The sequence below is a fragment of the Sorghum bicolor genome, chromosome 5 (assembly GCF_000003195.3).
Source record: "Sorghum bicolor cultivar BTx623 chromosome 5, Sorghum_bicolor_NCBIv3, whole genome shotgun sequence".
Lineage (NCBI taxonomy): Eukaryota > Viridiplantae > Streptophyta > Magnoliopsida > Poales > Poaceae > Sorghum > Sorghum bicolor.
This window is the reverse complement of record NC_012874.2, coordinates 69,465,330-69,490,519: the sequence shown is the minus strand read 5'-3', so window position 1 is coordinate 69,490,519 and position 25,190 is coordinate 69,465,330. Positions and strand designations below refer to the sequence as shown.

Genomic DNA, 25,190 nt, shown 5'->3' with positions numbered 1-25,190 from the left:
GCGAGGCCACCCGATGATTTAGCGGAGTTAAAGGTTAAACAAAACGTGACCCATTTGTGCGCTACCCGTAAACTGGATAAGATTTTTTAATGAATTGGCCGGTTGCGTATATATACTAGGACGTACGTCGTCTTTGGCCTGTTATATGCACATATGCTTTTGTATATGAATAAAGTATGAATGCATACTTTTTGCATAAGGAGTACATATTCATACTTTCTGAAAAGAAGTATATACACATATTTTTTTGAGAGGAATACTTATTTATACTTTTTTGGAAGGAGTATGTATACATACTACTTTTTCCAATATGTATACATACGCCCAGATTTAAATAAACAACGCGGCTAGAGTATGTGTGCATACATTCACATATGGAGATATACATAACAATGAGAGTATGTATTCATACTTTTTTGTTTGGGAATAAAATATATGTGCATACTTCTATGATAATAGAGTACGCATGTATATATACTTCTGTTGACAAAATTACACTGACGTAATACTCATATGTAGAAATCAAATTATTAGTAAAAAAATCCAAAGATAATACAACCAGTCTTCGTTGCCAGTGTCGACAACCTATATGTGAATGTATGCACACATGCTCTAATTAACCGCGTCAAAAAAGTATGCGTATATACTTCTCTTCAAAAAGTATGAATATGTACTCCTTATGCAAAAAGTATGCATTTATACTTTATTCATCTACAAAAGCATATATTGTATATAACAGGCCAAAGACGTACGTCCTATTATCTATACGCAACCGGTCAATTCATTAAAAAAGTCTTATGCAGTTTTCACGGGAGTTATCTAGCCATCATTTTTTAAAACAAAAAATCCCATATATATATATATATATATACGGCCAGATGAATACTACTCCAGCCACCGCCAACTAAACTGATCACGTTCGCCAACCTAAAGCCGAACATATGGAGACATACTAATTATAACGAACAAACCAGCCTCCATATACAAGCATGCCACTTTTGCCTAGATCCGTTTTTGCCGGTAATTAAATGGACACCGGCCTTTTAAAATTGATGTATATACATCCAGATAAATACGGACGCCATGTATCTACCGCCAACAATACAAACGGGTCCATGTTATCACGTCCGTTAACTTACCCTGAGTCCTGCTTGACGAGTATTCTGTCGGTGGGAGTAGTTACTCCCGTGAGTATAGAAAACTCACCCTCTATATATATATATATATATATATATATAAGGACAAAGCTACGCACCGTGTAGGCATCAAACTCTGCAGAGAAGAAGGCACTGTGCGATGCTTTCGCGTTCAAACATGGCTAAGAATTAATCTTTTCTTCGGGACGAGGCAAACACGAAGAAACTCACATACGTACGTTGCGTGACACAGGGCCGTCTGCACCGACGACGCTGCCTTTGCATATATATATACTAGTGGCAAGGCGCGCGCCATCGCGCGCAAATGCAGGCACAAATTCGAAGACACAGAAATGTATGCTCGGTATTGCATGGCACACATAATATGGACTAATATAGTAGCAGGTTCAAGCAATAATTATACAGATACTATACATGGAGGTAATTAGTACTTGGCAGGAGTTTGACGGCACATGTTTTTTGGTCTACATATATACAAATAAAAACCTAGTTTGATAAAACCATGAAGTACAGTAGGCATACCAAAGCACTACGGTTCATCGGGTCAAAATATAATACAGGGCTAGGAGCAAGTAGATGCAGCGGCGTCTAGTGGGGCTTGTAGTAACTATGGAAAAGTATTTCAGAGTGCTAGGTACAGATAGTATACAAGGTTAGTAGCAACTTGATTGGAGCATCTTGTACATTTGGATGTAGTTGTACAAACGATCAATGGAACATTGCTGTGGTGGTCGGATTCTCAACCTTGATTGTCATTGTCTGAGGTGTCCATTGAGGAGTTGTTAAAAGTATCTGCACAAATGTAAACATGTATTATGCTTGTGAGGCTGATGGTGTTGATAAGTAAACGGTTACAGCAACGCTTAGGCTGTACAAACTAAATTTAGAGATTAGGCTTTTGTAGAGTAGGTCAATAATACGGCTATAAGTCTCCTCCTGCACAGGGATAAGTACATATAGAATGAGTTCTATCATTGTTGAATAGGAAGTGTGGAATCTAAGAAATTAGAAAATTTATCGGTACTTCTGGTAGGTAGTAGGAACAGTGCATTATTGGTATGGCCTGGTGAAGAAAACCTATTCCACTACAAAGTAAAGGTCTTATCTCAGTGGAATGTAATATTACTAAGTAGAAGCAGCTATGTCTGATTGGCTATTATGCTATACAACAAGCAGGCAATTAAGTTTTAGTATATTAAACTATTAAGTAAAGGTAAGCAAATGAAGATTAGTGAAGTTTTGTGTGACAGTAAATTATAAAATTTCCTTATTTTTCTGTCAAAAGCATTACAGGTTGATATGTTAGAATTATACTTTCTCATCGGTGCAACTTTCTAAATCTGACTAAATGTAATGGTGAAATTCATGTGAGAAACAACAAAAATAAATTACTTTTGTGTTACACTCAGTGACGATGAAATGACTCGAGTCAGGTTGAAGCTCTGAAGAAAAAAGCTATTTATATTTATAAAAAATCTAATGAAATTGATATGGCTCTTTTTTTGTAACACGCAAGAGAGCTGCATATCTTTGTATTGTAGCCACAATCCCAGATCATGGAATAATGCAGATGGTTTCTTATTTCTAAACGATTTAAATGCCATGGTGAAACATTCCTAACCAAGCAGAAGTCATTCCTTTCTTTTTTTCGTCATGATTTGTCTTTTTTAAAACAAAATTGAAAATGGTTCACGATAGGTGGGTTGGGTGATTCTGATCTCTATGAGGGCCCTGTTAATTATGGTAAAGAATAGTGCAAGGTTGATGTGGATTGTGTTTATTTTGAAAAAGACTTATATGGATGGATCAATATTAATAAACTATAAATATTTATGCTTTATAGTGTAGGATTTCTTATGAAGAGGAAGGCATAGAGGATGTTTTAGGCTATAAATGTTTGATAGGAGAGCCTGATAGTATACAATCTTGTTTTTTCTTTTTTTCTGCTTCCTAGGAAGGTATCTTGAGATGAATATTTTCTTTTTATTTTCCATTATTATTGTTCAGGCTGTATGGGTTATGTAGCATCTGAAGAGGCGATAGTTGGCAAAAAATAGGAGAACAGAGCACAACATTTTTCACCTGGTTCAGAGCTAACTATGTGCTATATTAGAGGACTATGTGCGGGAAGAAAAGATGGTAGAAGCTCTCAGCAGGATATGTGTCACACCTATTAGAACATATAGAGTGCAGCGTTTTAGTTAACCACAGTTTATGTGATTTCAGAACCGTGATGACATGGCTTCAGACTTATACAATAATCCTATGCCTAGAAACTGACAAGAAGTGGTTGAACTTTGCAAGGCATGCCAAAAAATAGTTACCTCTTGTACGATGATGCGGTCCTGATAGTTACATACAACCAGATAGGGCATGAGTCTGTACTGAATATATTGTATAACAAGAGCAATCATAGAAATTAGAACCTGCAAAAAAACAAAATTATTAAACATATATAAACACAAAATCCGAGGAACAAATTATAATGGTAAGTACGCTAATAGGTGAGCAAGGTCATCAGCCTATATTGTCTACCTGCATGATGTTATTTTCATCAGATTTTCATCATTTGCACCGCTGACAGCTGACGGTGCATCAGCAAAAAAAGCTTTTGACATGAACTAAGCACAGAGGTACCATATAGATATATACACCCATCATAATAATAGCACTTGGTTGCATCCCAAATTGGCATATCTAATTTTTCTCAAAGACTTAGTAGGCAAGGCTCAGAAACTAAAAATCTTATACAATATGGTTTAGGATAATAGAATATCTAATAAGCAGGGTACAACTGGAAGGTAAATAGCTGGGAGACAATAAGTATGAATTTGCTGCAATCCTATGCTGCCATGCATCGAAGATTCTTGATATTAACAATATCAAAAAAAATCCTAAACAGTACATACCACACAAATGGACGATTGATGTAAAAGTGCTTCTCATAAAGAGTAATGTTGAGATACATGAAGACCCAAAAGCGAAGCTATCAAAACATAGAAAAGACTTAAGCAGAATGTATCTTCACTTAGCTGCTCGACCTGTAGAATGTGATCAGACATACCTGTGAATAATGCATAGAAATTAGCACAAGATGTGGAGACCAGCGTAAAAGCAAGATCCGATACAAATATGGACAGTCCTGCTCATCCACATATGCAACATAATCTAACTGTTATCAAGTTTTCTAACAATTTTTTCCCCAGCTATACAACAGTAAGATCAGGCTATTAAACCAAAATGTGTCAAGGTTAAGGAGAAATTAACTTGTGGATCCGGGAGACCAGTTGCTGGGTTTGAGAAGGCAACACAACAGAGAAAAAATGGCAAGAATGACCCAAAGGCATCTGCCTCTGCAATGGAAGCAGATATTGTAACAAATGGTGCTTTTGAGAAGGCAAGACAACAGAGAAACAAAGCCAAGAAGGAGCCAAAGGCATCAGGTTTAACAATGGACACATATACTGTAACACATTACAATGCTTTGGTACAGTATTTCATCAGTATTTACCATCACCAAGACTTGTTAAATATTTAGTATTAATGTGTATTCCTTTTTCTATTGGTACAGGACCATTTTGGGATTAGTACACACCAAAATAACACACAGATACCGGCATACTATCCAGGCCACTAACCTGTTGGAAATGGCTTCAGGCCTCCGTCCTTGGGCTCGTTTTTTGCGACTTGTCACTGTGGTCAACATACAGACCAAAGGAATACCACTTAGTCATTTGATGGAAATGCCTACCAATTTCCTCATTTTAATTGGACACACAAAATATTTTGTTAATTAGTCAGTATGTTTTCAAAGCTAGACCGTGACCTTCATGTTCAAGATTAGCAGAAGTTGCCAGGCTACCAGCTGCTACCAACAATCCTGAATACGGAACTTGGTTAAGGCACAAATTCACAACTCCCAGCTCGTTGTCCCACTCGACAGACCTGAAGAGGAAAGGCAAAATCAAAATTGAACTTGTCATTGTCCAAATCGAAATCCACAAGCCCAGAATCGAGATTCTGAAACCAACATCGAAATCCCCAACCCAAAATCGAGATCCTGTTACCTCAAATCAACAATCGGATTTCCCACCATTTAGATTTGAAGGAAGGCCCTCAGGCCATACACCAGCAGACTGGGTCAGCTTCGCCTTCGAGTGGACAGGAAAGTGAAGACCCTGTGTGTCGCTACCTTGGAGCTTTAACCTGTAGCCTTTGAGATCTGGAAGAGAACATGAGGGAGACAGAGATAGGATGTAGAACAAAACATACCTATGGACGCCCCGCGAAGACGCCGCGGATCCAGTCATTAGTGAGGTAGTGGCTGAAGCTATGCAGAGGTAGGTCGCCAGTGGAGAGGAGTACAGCGAGTACGGCAAAGACGACGGTGAAAGCCCAGTCACTGCGAGCGGCGACAGCGCCGCCGCCATGCGTAGGGAAAGGTGGGCGAGGGCATGGAGCCCCGCCATGGGCCCCATCGCAGCGAGCCTCTGCGAGTGCTGAGGGAGATCCGAGTGGGAGAGGGAAGGAGAGAGACGAGAGGGAGGAGCGGTGTAGGGGAGAGACGGAGGGCTCGCGACAGCGGCGGAGGACGATTGGACGAGGACGGAAACCACGAGAAGAGTGGAGAAGAGATGTTAAAAGCAGGAATCCTAGTCTATACGGTGGACCTTTGTTACCGAATAGCAGAAGCCAGTAATATCAGCTTCAAACAGAAGGGAACGGGCAAGAAGCAGAGAATCTAGCACAGTAAAATCAGAAGTCCACAGTAACAGAATCTCGTGGGAGATGATTGGTCCGTTGGATTGGGAGATCGAACCGATCGATCCCTGTATCAGAATATCTAGTAGAAACGTACGGCCACAAGAAATTAAACCCGGCGTGGTGGTGGTCGTCGTCGTCCGTATGTTGCGTGTTCCTGTCGTCGCTGCTTTGCTCGGTGCACAACAGTACAACATAGCCACTCAGCACACGTAATATATGACGATGGTCACAGTATAAATATGTTGTTTGGTCGCTAATTTTGACACGGGTCTAGATCAACCGGCCTCATGGCTTTGACTTTTGACTGAGTCTGGCTCCGCGAACGCGTCCGGACCAGCAATATATATACCTGTTCGGTATACATTATTTCCAGCTGCTGCCAGCCTACCGAATAGTCCTGCTGCCTTCTCTCTGTCTGTACTCAACGTGTTCGTCACAACATGAGTGGTCTTAGTCCTGGTGCCATTTTTGGCATTGCGATAGCCGGGATGGTGTTACTGGTAGTCATTGCGATGATCCAAAGGTTCTTGTGTGGCTACAGCGGAGGTGGAGGTGGGCATGGAGGAGGAGGGGGTCACGGTGGAGGCGGTATGGATGGTGGTGGTGGTGGTGACCTTGAAGACGGTGGAGGTGGTGATGGTGGAGGCGGGGGCGACTGGTTTGGCGGTGCGGGTGGGGGTGATGGTGGTGTTGGTGGCGACTTTGGTGGTGGTGGCGGCGATGGTGGTGGTGGTGGCGGCTTTGGTGGCGGTGGTGGTGATGGTGGTGGCGGAGGCGGCGGCTTTGGTGGCGGTGGCGGCGATGGTGGTGGTGGTGGCGGCGCCGGCTTTGGTGGCGGTGGTGGTGATGGTGGTGGTGGTGGCGGAGGCGGCGGCTTTGGTGGCGGTGGCGGCGGTGCTTTCTAGAGAGATCATGTTCACTATGTACAGTATATATGTCTGCTAGATCATGAGTACATAGCTCTCTGCTATTATCATTGTAATATCATGTGACCTTTCGTCCTATCCATGAGTATGAATTTGTGTTCATTGGTTAATTGTTAATTGGTTATCTGGTTTTATCAGATTCATGTAATACAAAAATTACAAATTTGTACTCTAGTGCTGTTCACAAAGTTAAATGCCAATCTACTATCTACTATATGTCAAAAAATTACAAAATTACTCTTTTTATTTAATAAAGTGTTGTGGTGGTGCCAATCTGCTATCTACTATATGTTCTGCTTTATCTAAATAGAACTTATCAAGTCACGTCACCACCTAGTGTCTTTCTCTCTACCTTCTTCGATGCAACAAAGACCATTTCTCGTCGTTGAAGATCTGCAGTTCCTTTTTACTTGAACTTGCTCTGTAATTTGAGAATGCTTTTACCACACTGTTGTACCGTGCTTTAGTGTTATATAAATGTCGCCGTTGTAAAAAAAAAGACCATTTCTTCTCTTCTCTCCTCGGTGTTGTACCTACCGGTACCTTCTCCCTCTAGCACGTGAACGGACTGCGACAAAGACCATTTCGTCTCTTCTCTCCTTGGTGTTGTACCTGCCGGCACCTATTATCCTTCTCGTATGTGAGCGGACTAAAAACTGATCCAAATGCTACCACACATCAGCAAATAAATAGGCTCTCATCACGAGCTCGTCCATTGGCAGTAGTCGTCCAGGACCTGAACAGTCTATTGGTCAGATTTTTTATAATCTAGGCCTTGTTTAGTTCCAAATTTTTTTTCAAAATAGAAATAGTAGCACTTCCGTTTATATTTGACAAATATTGTCCAATCATGAACTAACTAGGCTCAAAAGATTCGTCTCGTCAATTCCGACCAAACTGTGTAATTAGTTTTTATTTTTATCTATATTTAATAATCTATGCAAGTGTCTAAAGTTTTGATGTGACGGAAAATCTGAAAAATTTTGCAAATTTTTTTTAACTAAACAAAGCCCTACTGGCAGTAAAATTTTGCCACGGTCAGCGTTGGTTTCAGCAGGATCTAGGTGCCGTCGATTTACAGCCTGTTTGGTTGACCCACGCCTTCTGAAAAAGTTGCTGTGAGCTGTGGGTTATATAAAAGTTATTGTAGGTTTGTGTGCTGTGAGAAAACTCAGAGCTATTTGGGCCTTGTTTAGTTCCCAGAAAATTTTGCAAAATTTTTTAGATTTTACATCACATCGAATCTTTAGACGTATGCATGAAGTATTAAATATAGATGAAAATAAAAATTAATTACACAGTTTGGTCGGAATTGACGAGACGAATAGTTTGAGTCTAGTTAGTCCGTGATTGGACAATATTTATCAAATACAAACGAAATTGATACTATTCACATTTTACAAAATATTTTGCAACTAAACAAGGCCTTGATTGAACAACTATGGCTTCTTGGAAAAGCTATTATCAGCGGACCACATGTGTCGTCTGACCCCATCTGTCAAACACAATGTGTAGAGGTGACCATGGATGTCGTCAAGACTGAAACTGTGCTTGCCGCCACCGAGGCCGCGGTTGCCTACCAGTATAGTTTTCCAAACGGGCGGCACGGCACTACACGGCACTAGCACAGTGCTAGCACGACACTAACAGGCACGGCCCAATCAGGCACGCGTACCAGCCGTGCCGTGCCGAGTAGGGCTGCCGTGCTGAGCTCCAGGCATGGGCACTACACTAAGGGCGAGAATTAGTGTCGTGCCGTGCCCAAGGGCACGGCAGCCCGCCAGTGAACATTAGTGTAGTGTCGTGCCCAGACACTAACACTACAAAAACATACAAAAAAAACTCATAAAAAATAGCAAATTCAATGAACTTCTCAGAATTTGAAAACAGAAAAACAGGCAGAGATCTCAAAGACACAAACATAACAAAAGAAGGGGGCTGTGCAATGGCTGCCTCATTAAAAACCTGTCTAGGTAAAACTCACCCTTGTGAGAAACCCTAGACAGGGAAAAAGAGTGCAGCCAGCCCCAGATTAATTGTTCATTACATCAACCAAGGTCCAAAGCATCCACATCCAGAGTTTTAAGATTACAGAACCATTACATAAATGAAATGACTAATCAAGATAAAGCTCTTCAAAGGCAGCCTCCAGTTCCTTGTCCTCCACCATATGTTGTAGCCTTGATTCAGCAGCTTCCCAATCCTTGATGCATGCTAGTGCCTCCACAGTCTCAGGATTCAACCTTCGCCGTCGTTCTTCAAGGATCCTACCACTTGTGGTAGAAAGAACAGGATAAGTTAGTTTATGCTGATGCCACCAATGCAAGAGGTTGAAGTCATTATCATACTGACTGACAGTGTCACAATCCAGATAGGATGTGAGTTCAGATCTAGTAGATGAAGAAGCAGTTGCTACATGAAGCAAGGTAGTAGCAGGAATACTCCTGGACATATCAAAATTAGGAGGAAGTACATCATCATCATATATATATCAGCCCAGGCTGTTTTTTTCTTACCAGATAGGCTTGGAGGGGCAGCCCTTTTCTCCCTAACAGAACCATACAGATCATCATATTTATGATATAGTTTGAAAAGCAGGGTTCTAGTTTCAGCCAACTTATTACCATAATCAGCATCAGTAAGCAAATGTAACTTCCTAAGCACAGCATTGAAACCTTTAATTTTAGCTCTAGGATCCAAGATAAATGCAATGCAATACAGATGAGGTATGGTTCTCCAGTATTTATTGTACTTATCAATCATAGGTTGCACAACACATCTAATATGTTCATCATTTTGATACTTATGCATGTGTAAAGCAATCTTAACAATATGATGAACCATAAGTGGAGCAGTAGGATAGTACACACCAGACAAAGCAACTGTTGAGTCATAAAACAGTTCAAGGAATGCCAATATTTTAGTTGCCATAGCCCAATGATCATGAGTCAAAAGAAAGGGAGCATTTCTAGCTCTAGGATAATTAGACTCAATGAAAGTATGGAAAATTTCCTTGTGAGGCATCAAATGTTTCATCATCAGATATGTACAGTTCCACCTGACATCCATGTCCAATCCAAAAGTCCTAGGTCTAACAGAAGAAGCCATGCAGTAACTTTTGTATGCAGCAATTCTTTGGTTAGAAGCATTAAGCCATGATATTGCAGTTCTAAGAGCATCAAGCATAGGAGTAACAAGAACAAGAGCCTCCTTCACTATCAGGTTTATGATATGACAAACACAGCGTTGTTGCAAAAACAAATCAGCACCCAAGTACTCCTTAAGTATAGGTTTTAGTGCATCAATGGCTTTAGTGTTAGCAGAAGCATTGTCTAAAGTTACAGAAAAAACTTTGTTTTGTATGCCATAATCATTAAGCACAACATTAATACGATCAACAATGTTCTCAGCATTATGTGACACATCAATAAGCCTTAAACCAAGCACCCTTTTTTTCAAGTTGCCAATGAACATTAATATAATGAGCAACAACAGACAAGTAATCTTGTTTAGCATTTCCAGACCAGATATCAGAAGTAATAGCAACAGAAGAAATAGAACTACTCTTCATAGTTTCTATCAGAGCAACACGCTTACCATTGAAATACTTAAGTAAATCTCTACCAGTAGTTTGCTTAGAAACAACTTTAAATCTAGGGTTATGTGCAATGCGTATGTATTCTTCCCATGCCTCAGTTTCCCCAAGTCTAAGAGGAAGGTCTAGTCTAGCAAGCAAACGAACAAGCTGAACACGAGCTACCTCAGAAGAATACTCCCAGTTACGAGCAACACCATCTTTAGTGAAAGTAATGTGGGACTGAGTAAGGCGAGACTTCTCCTTTTTCTTCTCACAAACGTCCATATGAAGTAGGAGGTGGCCAGTCCCAAATCTAGAATACCCAGTGTATTCTTTACGACAATGAAGACAACAAGCGCCATACCTGACCTCCTTACCATCTACCTTCTTGAAGAGCTTCTCAAAATCCTCCCAGCATTTTGAGGTAGAAGGGCGTTTACCCCTAATGCTGGAGGCATCAGCAGCACCGGCGTTGTCGTCAGCACCACCGGCGTGGCTGTCAGCAGCACCGGCGTTGCCGTTAGCAGCACCGTCAGCAGCATGGACCTCGATTGGGGCCACATCGTCGTCGACGGGATGTGGGTGGGCAGCAGAACCCTCGAAGAGCTCCTCGGCAGCACGACAGCCCAAGAGCTCCTCGTCATCCCCAAAGAGATCGTCCTCATCGTCTCCAGTCATCTCGACGATCTCATCCTCTTCTAACATCTCGTCCGTCTCCGGTCCCTCAACGCCAAACCCTAATCAACATCAAAACAAAAGAGAGAATTAAAATCGTTGCTTGACGAGATCTAAACCCTAACGAACATCCAAACCCTAACGAGATCTAGGGTTACGACTCACCTTGCTTGACGGAGCACCAGAGACAACGGTGAGGACGTCGTCGCCAAGATCCGGCACCCTGGTACCTCAACGCATCAAAGCGGAGCACCGAACCTGCCGGAGTCCGGCAACGGCGGCGGCGACGACGGAGACGAGAGAGAGAGGATAAGAGGAGATGGACGAGGTTACGTTCACATTGACTTGGAGCAAGGAAGAAGGGGGGTGGGGGATGTAGATCCGTGTGTCAATCAGCCGCCGTGGCCCTCTGCTTCTCACCGGACGAAGGGAAGAAGAAGGTGGATTTAGGGTTTCAGCCGGGGAGGAGACGCCGCATCGAGAGCGAGTGGAAGAGGAGAGGGCGAGAGGCCGGCCGAGGGGGGGGAATGATTTAGGGTTTCAGTTGGGGAGGGGCGGCCGCGGCGCGCGGCTTATATAGTGCCGACCCCGTGCCGACCGTTTAAGCGGGCCGTGTCACCGTGCTGCCATCGCGGCCCAAGCACGGGCACGGTGCCGGGCCGTGCTTGGCACGGGCACAAGGCAGGCCGTGCCGGGCCGTGCCGGGCCGTTTTCGGATCGGGCTTTTTCGTGCCGTGCCCGTGCCAGCCCGCTAGATTTGGCCCGTTTGGAAATCTATACCCACCAGAGTCGATGATGACAAAGGTGGCTCAACTGGAGGAGCTCGTCGGGGCCACGCCATAGGGGCTATGTCCATCAGAGCTTGTGCCGCCATAGGGGCCATGCTGCCAAGGCTGGTGCCGCTCGCCGCCACCACCGGAGTCGATGATAATATCCCTTTGAAGGCCCTAGGGGATAACAACAATGACTGTGAATATTGGCTTGGAGTACCTGCCTTCTCTTCGGAAACTAGAAGTTTGACTAAAATTATAGAGTATTACAACGGTTTATAACATCAAATATAAATATATAATAAAAAAATTATCTATTTAGTTGTTATCTTAAATATTATTATATTCTTATATAATTTTGATAAAACTTGAGATGCTTTAACTTTCTAAAATTTTTAAAATAACTTATAATTTGAGATGGAGGAAGTACATACCAAATGCTTTTACACTTTACGGAGCTATATATATATATATATATATATATATATATATATATATATATATATATATATATATATATATATATATATATATATATATAGAGAGAGAGAGAGAGAGAGAGAGAGAGAGAGAGTATATGGAGGCTTGTCCTTGTTTTTCCGCCCACAGGAGACAGCATGACAGGGTAGAGTTTCTCTCCGAGGGCGAGGAGCACCAGATAAGAGTCACGCTGGGGTCGAGTGCCCGATGATAGTACTGGTGCCGAGAAGGGAAGCCGCTAAGAAACATGATGATTGCTGGAAGGGGAGCTGTGCTGGACGGAGGGCTTCGTCGGGAGCCATGCAGATGAGAATGGATAGCGGCGCGTAAGAATGGCAAACCAAAAATAAAATAAAATGACGAGAACATTGAGTCAACAGTGAAAAAATATCGAGAAAGATGTAGAGAACTCTCTACACCCATTAGAGATGGGCTGAGGTAGGAGATTTGGAGGCTCTAGAAAGTGAGAGCCCAAGTTGGATTGAGTTTTTTTCCCTTTACCCCAAAAGATAGAGTAGGGGACATTTAGGATTCCCGTTAGAGATTCTCAGTACTCAAATATAGAGTTGGGCTCGAGTTTTGGTAACCAGCTATAGATGCTCTTACCCTTTGGCCTTCGGACAACCTTCTAAAGGCGAGGCATGAATGTCATCAACCGTATGGGCTAATGGGCTCCCAAGAACAATTCAACAACCACATCAAGCATCTAAAAGGGCATGTACAACACACAGAAGAAAAATCATCTTTAAAAGTCTCAAATCTAACATACAGACGCTTACATTTACAGCCAAATAAAATATTGAGATGCATATTCAGATCAAGAAGCATATAATTTCTGTACCAAAAGGAAATATTTCTGCCGATGGAAATGCAATGCATCCATGGATCTCTTCCTGAAAATTTTAGTTACGTAACTAACACTCAAACAATAGCTAGCCTCCAACCAACTTCCATAACATGGGTAAAAACTCATACAGTAATGATCTTAGCACTAGAAGAGCATGCATAACAGCCATTGTCTGCCGAATCCCATCAAATAATATTCAGTCACAATGACCGCCAACAAAACAAAACAAACAGCCGAGTGGAATTGAACAACAGATTCCAACAAATGAGAGCGTGCTAACATCATGTACCACACAAAATTTCCTATCTTCGACCAAACACAACATATTCTCTGGGACATGAGGCTAGCCACGTCATCCCGGTTTACTGTTCACCAAAAAAAAAAAACTCTCCTCCGCATCCTTTCTTTTCCTCTGGCTCTTCTCCTCTCTCCTTTCCCTGACTCTTCTCGTCGCTTCCTCCACCTTCCCCTCGACAGTTTTCATCCTCTCGATGCTAGCAGGGGCGACGGTGACTGGTGCCAGCGGCGCGCCGTGGCCGCCCTCCTCCTCTTCCTCCATCTCCTCCCCCTCCTCCTCCTCCTGCTCCTCTATCGCCTCCCCTTCTTCTCTCTCCCATGCCCTCCCGATGCGGCGGCGGGCGGCGCGGCCAGGTCGTGCGGTCGGCCCGAGGCGGCACGCCGGTGCCTCTGCCGCCCCCTCCCCCACCCTCACGTCCTCTCCCACCGACTTGCTTGCCCCCCGGCACTGCCTCCTTCCTGCGGTTCATGCCTTCCCTGCTCACCGAAACCCTAGCTCTTGTGCCGTACACGGGTGACCACGCCTGCGAGTGCCTTCTTCCTCGCCAGCAGCAACCACAGCGGTTCAGCTCTACTCTTGAATCAGCTATAGAGGTATTTCACCCCTTTATTATTCTCCTTCTCGGTCTCATGGTTGCTGTATCTATCATTTGTAGCTTGCTATAGGTATTACTAATTAGTGGCTTTTTTCACTTTCCAGGATTGCCTTGCGTTACGTCATACGGCTATTGTGCTTTTACTCAGATCACTTCTCATTTTTAGGCTTGCCTTGCGTCATACAGCTATTGTGCTTTTCCTTAGTTCACTTCTCATTTTTACGCTCATCTTGTTGTACCGCAATTTTGCTATGTGTTCTATTGCAGTAGGTGTAGGGGCAGGATGCCTATTACCTGTGCAGGTACATTTGTAAGATGTGCATACAAGCATCTTTCTGTGAGCCATGTTCACATATCATTGGAAACAGAGGTTCCTTGTGTAAGATTTTTTCGATCGACACTTCCTCCAAATTTGAGGTGTATATTATCGCCCAAAGTAATAATTTCAGGCATGTTTGATTTGCCCTCTAGATTGCAGATTTTGTTTTTCCATATTTTGCACAAAATAATGAGCTGCCCTCATCTATTAATTTAGCTTTGTTGTTCATAGCTCAACTACGATTTTTCTGTGCTCTTATTTTCCATGATGCAGCTGTCATCTATGTACGTTAAATTGGTTTTCATCTAATGCAGCTTGCATCAGGACTAGCGCTGACTTTGGGTTATATATATTGCCTTCAGCTTCTTAGTTAGTGATGTTCCAATGTTTCAGGCTTTTGGCTATATATACTGCCTGCACCTTGTTCAATTAGTGATGTTCCACACTTTTGGTTGTCTATCCATATTGCCTGCTGCCACATTGAACTGGAGCTAACCTATCTTAGGAAATAATTTTGTCAAAGTATGTGTTTTGATGTCCTAAAAATATAAAGTAGGCGTCACTGAGGCTAAATAATTTGTACAGTTCTTCTGAGCTCTTGTCTTTCTTTCCCAAAACATTATTGTGTATGTACAATTAGTCCTTCAAAATTTGGCATGACATAGATTCAGTACTGAACTCCATTTGTTTATGCAGCATTGGTCTTTATTGACCTTTACAGAGAGACCAAGGACATCCAATATTTCTATGGAGATGGCAACCTTTAAAGACAATATTCCAGGTACCTCTCATCAGTCATGTTATCTTTATGGGGTAGTTAGTTTTAATTGTCATATCACAGGAACTTATCTAATTAGAAGCTACAGATTGACTTCATTTAGAAGCTAACAATGATTATTGATTCTATCTACATTGAGTGTCAGGAAGTAGTGCCTTTTCTTCAGTTTCCTTGCTGTGTTTTTGTAACATGAAAAAAAACAAAACCATAAGTCTTTTTTTTGGGTTGTTTTCATTTTGATGGGTGATTCCATTTTCTGGTAACTACTCAGCTTTAATGTAGTTAGCTCATTGCTTGACCCAACGTAGGTTTCTCTCTAGCTTCCCGGTAAAATATCTTAGCCCCCAACCTTATTGCAACTCAGCTAAGTAGCGCACGAGGCATGTCATAAAATTGCTTTGTTATCATTACTACTATATTGTTAATGATCTATAATAACCTCATGTGCACCCCCCTTGCTCAACCTCGTGCACAAGCCACAAGCAGGGCAGGCGTTGTTACCTGAGTAATAGTTTATTGTTGGATACAGATTTGTCCGTTTTTATTAGAGTGTATCAGTTTTAACTTTCAGATGTCCCATTTTATGGATAGAGTTTTTATGCTACAGCTTTTAAATTCTATAATATTGTGCAAAATCTGAGTATATACATTGAATTTACCTGATGATCTAAGAAAAATCTTTGGCCTTTGGAATTCTCGGTGAAGGTATTATTCGGAATGGTCACTCCGGATATGAAGCTTCCATCTTTATGGTAAACAATGGCTTTGCCTGTGAGACATTTTTACAACGTGAAGTCAAACTCCTAACATGCACCTTCCATCTCCAATGCACTATGGACTGGATACAGGTATTTTTCTCATGTAACTATATTATATTGCTATACACTTTATACTAGATATAGACAAAAAATATTGATTGAGTCTGAGATCAGCCAAATGCTTTGGTTAGTTTTTACAAAAAAAATACTATATATGCAATGCAGGTTAAATACTTACTGTTGTTTTTCATTGATTGAGTATTAATGAGGATGGCACTACACAGGCTTTGGTCCTTGTGTATGATAAGGTGAAATCCCTTGGTTAATGATTGAGATCTGCCTAATGCTTTGGTTGATTTTGACAAGAAAGATTACTATATGCAGGTTAAACAGTTACGACTGCCCTTTATTGACACTGTATCACTACCTTCTCTAATTTGGGGCTAAAGCAAAATTAGGTTCCACCTAGTGGTCTGCTGCAGGATTTCGTAACAATAAAGTGAAGGTCCAGAAATGCAAGGTGTGTGCTCTCCATTGATTGTGTCTACATGTCGCCTCTCATTTTACTTAGTTAGCTCAAGGTCTGTTTTTCATTGTCATGTTTTGGAGGCATCTAAAAATCATGTTTTTATTCAAAAAAATCCTTACCTTCTCCATTAGTGTGATAGACATTTTTGCAAACCTTTAAAAGAACATGTTGGGTTACAGAGAAATGTCACTAGGAATTCTCTTCAATCCTGAGGGAATTTTATGGCAGGAGAGGCCAGCCACATCAGCAGGTTTATTGTTGAAGAAAAAAAACACATCCACGTCTGTTTCTTCATCCTCTCCTTTCTCCAACTCGCCTCCTCTCTCTTCGCTCCCTCCTTCGTCCCCCCGACACCAGCAGGGGCGACGACAACGGCGCCAGGTGCCAGCGACATGCCATCGCCGCCCTCCTCCTCCTGTCTCTCCCCTTCCCTTCCTCTCTCTCTCCCCTGCCCTTCCGATGCGGTGGCGGGCGCTGCTTCCAGCTCGTGTGGTCAGGCCAAGGCTGCGCGATGGCACCTCCATTACTCCCTCCTCCACCCTCGTTGCTATTATTTATCTAGCGCTTTGCACTGTATTGGTCAATGCCTAGGTCAGTGCCCAGTGCTTTCTTAGGATCTAATTTGTCATTGTCGGCTAACTTCTTGAATAATGGTCTATTTTTTAGTTTCTATATACAAATGTATTGTTGTGCCATGTCCAAATGTTTACCAATGGTTTAATAAATACAATGCTTGAGCTGACGTCTTCTCTCCTATTTCAAGTATGAAATGAAATGGTTTAATTTAATATATTTTTGCACATGTCATACGAATTCTGATTTAATACAACCCTTCAATATCGCCATTTGGTGTTTCAGGACACGTGAAAATAGCTTTGGGGTTAGATTTAGCCTTACTGCTACAATATGATTGCATTTTTTAAACTCAAGAGTTCAGATAAGCTAAAATTCAACTTTGTTCATTGCTATTTTGTTGCTATTTCTTTTGGTCGGTTCTGATGCTTTCGTGGAATTTTTTTTGGCAGGGAGTGAGATGGCTTATCCTTTGTCCATCATCTTAGGGTGTCAGCTAATATGTAGCGCTCAACCTTTGGTGAGCTTCTACATCTCACTGCCTCTTTAAGTGTCCTGGCTACTGCTCCTTTAGATTTTGGTCATGTTCTGTTTGTACGTATGGATGCGAACAATTATGAAAAAGAGTTTGCTTATTCATGCCATGTCATTAGATGCATGTTCGTTTGACTTTGTTAACCTACATTCCATCTGTGGAGCCATTTGGATGCCTTCCAGCAAAGGTCTATATTTTTTATTCTTTCAAAAAAATATAAATCTAATCATGTAATAGTTTATTTATTCACCAAAATGGTCTTCCTCTGGCTGCAAAGGATATGCTTAGAGACATCCTGCACTATTTAGTTCCAGGGATCGCAAGCATGGAATAGCTCTTCTATCTTCTCTATGTATTGTTTTTGCAAAGATAAACTTGATTGATTGATAGTATTCAGTGTTGCAAAGATAAACTATGTGCTGCTACTGCAGATGCTAGGTTCTAAATTTTAAGCCATTTGTTTTATTCATGTGGTTTTCGTTTACAACAATTTGTCAGGATTAAATTCACAGCAACAGAGGAAGGCCATGTGGTTGAACCTCTAGTGTATGTTTGCAAAATTAGCTTTTGACATATATTGTGTCCATGTGTTCGTTACATGTCTTCTCTAAAGGTTGTCATACCATTTTTGTTTTATTTATTTCCAAGTGATGCTATTTTACATCGGCCAGTGATGCATCATGTATGTTAGAGTGATAATTGTTTAAATACTATTCCGAGAATTGCAATGTACTGCATATTTCTTCTGTTAATTTGGTTCAGTTAAAAACATTGGAAAGCTCAGCAACTATATGTCAATTATTTAGATTATTTTTTCCTTGTTTAGAACTCCCCTATTTACTTGCCTACTTCTTTCATAGATATATGCGCCTGCTAATTGTAATTATTATTTAAAAATAAGAGAAAGTTGTAGACCATTAGTGATAAAGAAGAGTACCAGATAGGATGAAGGACTCATGCTCTATGATTCCTATTAGACATATGGGTTTGTTTCCATGTCGTCCCTTCATTTCTTTCCTAAATCTTTTCTGTTTTTTGCCAATGCCTATAGGTCAAATATTTGCTCTTTGACATCTTTTAATTGAAAATCTTTTAATGTGAAATACAACAAATCTACTGGGAGTACTTGCAGTTTATTGAAAAGAGCTTGCGTTCAACCGCTAATTATAGGAACCAATCACTTTATTTTATTTCTACTCTATGGTTCAGTGACCCTCAACTTCAATCTCTCGTTTGCTAGGTAAACCATGAGTTTCAAGATACGGTTAGTGACATTAACATTAAGGTTTTTTTAGCGAGCTCTTCACATGCTTATGATTTTAAGTTGACTAAAACATAGATCACAATTGTCTTAGTTGTATGAGCTGTATTAGCATTTGTCTGAGAATTGAGAGAATTTTCAGAATCCACAGCAAAGTAGAGGGTGACTATGGTCCCTATGATATGTTTCTTTGTTCGTGTTATCGTATTTGATGATCTATTGATTTGTCTTTAATTCTTTTATTATTTTTGGCAGTTCCAGTTGCTACATACATAAGCTTCCATCTACTTCACATGTGCTCTCATCAAAACTATGTCATCTCCAGTTTTCTTGGTAACCTTTTCTATCCACGTGACTTCAGGTATGTTACGGTGGCGTATTCTGCATTCCTTTGGTCATCGGCGGGGGTTCTTACCTGCTCTGGTCAGCTGTTTTGGGTTACTTTGTCTTCTTTTGCTCTTAGTACCCATACCTTAGTTATGCATTGTTTTAGTGGTGTTATCTTTACAGATGACTGCAACACAGCCTTTGCTATAGTGCTTATCCATAAAATAAAAAGGTTTCCTGAAGCAAATTCCTGACCTTGTCTGTGTGTGTATATATATTCTATTCTGACCTATGTAAAAATAAATAAAATATTCAGTTCCTTTGTATGACATATATATTAAATTCCTATCTCTGAGCCTATTTCCATATTAAAAATTTGATGTATTCTATACCGGTACGCGCGCGAGCCTATTTCCATATAAAAAATTTGATGTATTTCATACCGGTACGCGCGCGAGGGCGCGCGCAATCTACTAGTATATACTACATACTATCCCTCAACACGAAATCCACACCAACGTTGTTCCTGTTTGGTTAATTATTAGGCAGTGGTGCAGATTGCAGAAAGCTAACATGTATCGTGCCACTACCAACTTACCAAGTCGCCATACACTACAACTACATATACATATATTAGAGTAAAATACACTGGCGGTCCTTTAGCTTGTCAGCCTGTGCCACTTTGGTCTATGAACTTGCAAACCCGAAAAAGTGACCCCTGAACTTGTCCGCCTGTGCCACTTTGGTCCATGAACTTGCAAACGTGAAAAAGTGTCCTCTGAACTTGTCGACCTGTGCCACCTTGGTCCATGAACATGCAAATACAAAAATAACAACACTAGCTGCATGACACTGTTCTGCCACGTGGCCGCCTTTGGTAGGCCATGCATGACACCGTTTATGGTGTTGACATCAGCGATGATGTCAGCACTTCTTTTTTAATTTACGAAATTGATATATTTTTATTCATAGCGTCAAATATATCAAATAATATATCAATTCGTTGCATTTATTAATTAAAAGAGATAATTTTAGAACAAGCAAAAATTATTCGTTTTCTAGGTTTCATATTTTTCCTAGGTAGAGTACATCATGAGAGGCTACACAAAACATTTCATGAATTTAGTATTTCACTAATAATTAGTTATGAAATAAACAAATATTTGTTGACGCGTTGAAAGAGCCTTTACACGCATGAACCAAAGTGGCACAGGCCGACAAGTTCAGGGGCCACTGTTTTGCGTTTGCAAGTTTATGGACCAAAGTGGCATAGATGAACAAGTTCATGGGTCACTTTTTCGAGTTTACAAGTTCATGGACCAAAATGGCACATGCTGACAAGTTAAAGGGCCGTCAGTGTATTTTACTCTATATATTAACTACAAGATGCCCCTCATTGGCTTAATTATTTCTCAGATGCTAGGAGCTTGGTGATAAGGTCACTGTCCCTTCCAGCTGTCCTCGTTGCATAGAGCTCAACATATATACATTACACCTTCATCTCGTGACAGCCACAGTGTAGCTATATATGCAGACAGGTGACAAGATAACCACACCCGGCCAAGGATCCCACCAGTTGTCAGAGACCAGTACCATCACCACGACGATGCCAATGGTACACAACGAAGAAAACATCCAGCATGGTAGAGAAGCGATAAGAGTCAAGATAAGGCAACAGGCAAAACAAATAATGTGCTAGCTCCTCCATGCAAGAAAGAAAGACGAAAAATAATGAAATAGGACAATAACTGGTGCAAAAGGTAAACTATAATATCACAAAAATTTATTAATCTAAATCTATAATTCAATTATAAAAAGTCAACTGTCTATATCTCTTATAAAGCAAAAGGCCACTATAATAAAAGTGTATCTAATTTCACAGTAATCCACATCATTAGCTAATAGAAACCATCCAAATTTAGGGCGTACTTAGTTCGCGTTCAAAATTTGCCATGCTAAAGATTTGGCAGCCAAATTTAGGGCACGCTGCTTTGCATGCCCCTCAGAATTCTATTCGGTTAGGCAGTACTGCAACAAACAAATAGCTACAGTGTTTCTCTTCCTCTCCATCACCATAGTTCTCGTCGTTTGGCTGATAAGCCATAATAGAAAGTATTGTTCGCTGATTTGTTGTTAAAGAAAAACACTACTAAATGACTGATAGATTCGGCTAATAGGCTCAAGCGAAGAGCAACCCTCAGAATGCATTCCATATCCTTCCAAGCGGACGTATTCAATCTCCAAACTAGTCGGAGCACCAACAATGAAACCAAGGTTGTCCTTTGATTTGGCTGAAAAAGTTTCTCTTTGTGGCATGCTTTTCGTAGTCTCTTTTCTGTCCCAAGCTCAGTTATATTATATCCCGCTTTTTAAAGTTTAGCTTAGATGTATGAATCTTTGCATATGAACTTGCCAAATAATAATTAATTTTATGACATGCACCACAATCCGGGAGAAACAACTAACTGGGTGCCAAGTGTCTTGAGTGATGTGCAGGAGAAATCCGGCGGAGGTTTCCTTGACAACATCCGAGCGCTTCCGGATGAAGGCATGGCGGAGGCCGGTCCGGCCAGCACCAGCGAAGGCCCTAGCGTCGCAGGTGGAGATCCCCAACAAGGACGAGGAATGCTGGAGGTCGCCGGTGCAAGGTTGCGAGCTGGGTTGCCGGTGGGCTGGCACTGTGGGCCGGACTTGAGCCTGCACCCCGACCTGAGTTGCTGAAGGCTGGTTCGCAATGGGAATTTCCTAGATGCCCCTAGCTTCCAAGTTTGTCTTAGAAATATTCTTAGGATATTTCTCTGTCCACGAAAGAGTCAATTTCTAAAGTTGTTTTAAGTTAAACATTTTAAACTTTGACCAAATTTTTAGAAAAAAAAATGCTAAGATTTAGGGCATCAAATTGGTATCATTAGATTCATCTTAGAATATATTTTCGTATAATGCGTATTTTATGTTATAAATGTTATTACTCTTTTCTATAAAGATAGTCAAATTTAAAATTTTTTTGACTCGCACAGATTCTAGGAATTGATTCTTTCGTGGACGGAGGAATGTAAATGCAACTGACGGGATGGTTTTTGTAAATTAACCATGTAGAGAATTGTAACACCCAAAAATTTGCAACCTTTGAAATAGGTGAAAAATGATTTAATTTTGTATTTTTGTGCTCATGAAACATAGGGAAAAAAATATTTTTCATCAAAATAAAATTTATCATAGGGAGTAGAAACATTTTTTGTGCACTCATGCTCCTGCATTTTATTTATTGTGCTGAGTGGTTTTACCAAAGTTCAAAAGTATTTCAAAGTGATTTTAGAATGGATTTTAAAATAGGTTTTGAAATAAAAGAAGAAGGAAAAAAAGGGGAAAGAAGACCTCACCCCTCCCCTCTCTAGCCAGCAACCGGCCCAGCACTCCCCCTTCCCCCCGCCTTGGCCCAGCGCACGGCCCAGGAGCCAGCCCAACCGCGCGCTGACCTCCTCCTCCCTTCTTCCATCGGCTGACGTCCGGGCCCCGCCTCTTCTCTCTCTGCCGCACTGGCCCCGCGTGACAGTCTCCCTTCCTGTTTTTCCTTTCTTCTTCCTTCCGTAACCGGCTGGGAATCCCCCTCCCCGAGGGCAAGGCACCCGATTTCACCAGGATTTTCGCGTGTGAAGATCTAAACCGCGCCCTATAAAGCTTCTCCTCCAAAGCCGCAGTTTCCGTTTGCATCTGCGCCGCAAAAACCAAGCCTTAGTCGCCTCCTTTCGCGAAGTGCGATCTCGCCGACCTCGGCCTCCACTGCCGCGCGTAACCACGCCCCGTGAACCTTCTCGGGCCGAACCAACCCTCTAGGTGAGCTCGCGACGCTTTTCTCCATCTCCCGGAGCCCTTGAATCGGCGTTTGGTGCTTGTTTTCGAGAAAGTCGAGGTCGACGGCGAGCTCCGAGGCGGCAGCAATGGCGCCGCCGCACCGGAGGCCTCCCTGGCGGCCGGCCCGCCGCCGCCTGGCGCTCCAGACGCGCCCGAGCCGTCCAGATCAAGATCAAGGGCCCAGAAACAAGGATACCCCTTCACTTGCAGTTTTGCTAAAGAGTCCCTGGAGATTTGAGTAATCAACCCGCGGTCCATGGCGTATTTTCAAGTTTACGCTTTTCAATTTTAAAAACGTACTCTCTGTGGGCTGATTTCGAATACGCTTTCCAGAAATTACAGAATTGCCACTGATTTTATAATGCTCATAAAATACTCGTTTTAACTCCGTTTTTGTCCATTCAAATTTCGTTAGATTCGTATTTACGAGCTCTACATGTTAGAAGTATTAGTTTGCTGTTTTGAAACTTTTTAATTCTGCAGTAGCATTTAATTAATTATTTCTCTATAGGAAATCTTGTGAAATGCATATCTTCCACGTTTTAATTCCGATTTTCGTGAACTTTACGTTTATGTGATCGTAGCGCTGCGTAGAATATTTTGATAAACTTTTATATTTGTTTTACTACTGTTTGGTGTATTGTTCTAATTATAGTTTGTTTGCTTCGTGTATGATTATCTACATTGGATTGCGTGTTGTTGATTGATGTTTGGGATTAGACGGTGAGCCGTACGTTGGTGAGCAAGATCAAGCCTTTGAAGACCAGCAGGCTCAGGAGAGCTTTGATCAAGGCAAGTATAACTGGGGACTATCCTTGTTACCTATACACCATTAATATAACATTTATCATATGCATGTGTCCACCTTGATGACCTTAGCAAAATCATAGATGATTGTTATCCTGAATTCCTTGTTACCTATTTGGATATGCATTTGGGTAGTTCTTGCTAGTGCTTGATTATAATCCATGATCTTGTAACATGAATGTTGGATATACAATAAACAATAAAATAAGCTTTCTAGTAACTTGAATATAAAGGGTGGAAAGAACTCTGGCTTTTGCTAGATTGATCTTGACCCTCCATAAGGACTTATCCCTTGGCAAAAGCTGGGACAACTCGTACAACCATGAGGGCTATATGGCTCTGGCTTTAGTCAAGTATGAGTAATTTTTCTAGCTCGTTAGCGGTTACCCATGCGGCGCAATTGGGGAATAGCAGACCGTGGATTCCTGCGGGTGAATCACATGGACTGACTAATGAAACCAAGCGGCCCTAACTTGTTAGACGAACCTTTGAAAGACTTCATAGTGAACCCTGCCGACCTTCCTTGGTAGTGGGTTAAGAGGTCGACGGGCCTCGGGCGAAAGGGTAAATCATGACTCATAGGTAAAGATGTACAACCTGTGCAGAGTGTTAAATCTGGTATACTAGCCGTGCCCACGGATACGGGCGGCCCGGAAAACTGATGGAATAGATGGACACTGACGAACGTGAATAATGATAATAAATGATGGTTTATCATGTTGTTTATATGTGTTATTCTTAATTCTTGTATACATTGATCATGTGGTTATGGGATTTAATATGCTACCTTGATATTTGCTATCCAACGATTAAATATGATATCTACATATAAACGCTAAATGCAGTCAAACCAGTGTCAGCTTATTGAGCCTCATGAACCCCTGGTTATACTTGTTGAGTACGATATGTGCTCACTCTTGCAATTCCCCCACACCTCAGGAGAAGTTTTGGGCTTGTGATCAACCAGTCAATTTGATCCTGTGGAGAGGAGTTAATACCCGAAGTTTGGAGTTGTCTATCCGCTGTTTGATACTAAATGTTATCTCTTTTATACTAAGTACGTTATATATTTATGCATTGTCTTTTGATATTACCCCTTATTTGTAGCTATATGTGAGATTTGACTTCTAAAACTCACATATGGTGCATATCTGGTTTTGTCCTTAAAATCGGGTATTACAAGAATAGTGCCTTCTAAAAGGGGATGTAAATGTGACTGACGGGATATGGTTGATCAATACATTTATGAAACCCTAACTTTTCCTATCCATAGTCTCACCATTATCTCCGAGCCAAGGCTCTCTCACCACCCATGTGCGGGAACCCGCTGTTCCAACATCAATTAGCAAGGTGAAGAAGCTA

The 25,190-nt window shown here is 41.4% G+C and overlaps 1 protein-coding gene and 1 long non-coding RNA gene across 16 annotated transcripts; one reads left to right on the top strand and one right to left on the bottom strand.

The window, feature by feature from the left end:
* LOC110435667 lies at positions 1,498-5,926 on the bottom strand. 11 transcript variants are annotated; one of them, XR_002453476.1, is made up of 6 exons: positions 5,430-5,921; positions 5,225-5,363; positions 4,984-5,102; positions 4,796-4,850; positions 3,482-4,221; positions 1,498-1,949 (listed from the first exon to the last, which is right to left on the bottom strand). XR_002453476.1 is itself a non-coding variant. In XM_021461510.1 (6 exons), the coding sequence occupies exons 1-5, from the start codon at positions 5,251-5,253 to the stop codon at positions 3,510-3,512; spliced, it is 354 nt and encodes a 117-aa protein (XP_021317185.1). In that variant the 5' UTR covers positions 5,254-5,916; the 3' UTR covers positions 1,498-1,949; positions 3,482-3,509. The 11 variants fall into 11 exon arrangements, 1 of the variants encoding a protein (XP_021317185.1); XR_002453482.1 differs by having other exon boundaries at positions 3,482-3,583; positions 5,225-5,335; positions 5,430-5,907; XM_021461510.1 differs by having other exon boundaries at positions 3,482-3,583; positions 4,067-4,143; positions 5,225-5,916.
* Positions 13,579-19,519, top strand: LOC8070196. 5 transcript variants are annotated; one of them, XR_002453445.1, is made up of 9 exons: positions 13,579-14,087; positions 14,194-14,506; positions 15,105-15,189; positions 15,892-16,034; positions 16,170-16,252; positions 16,329-16,464; positions 17,499-17,566; positions 18,080-18,127; positions 19,204-19,519. It is a non-coding gene; the product is annotated as an uncharacterized LOC8070196 (long non-coding RNA). The 5 variants fall into 5 exon arrangements; XR_002453443.1 differs by lacking the exon at positions 18,080-18,127 and having other exon boundaries at positions 14,194-14,468; XR_002453441.1 differs by lacking the exon at positions 18,080-18,127.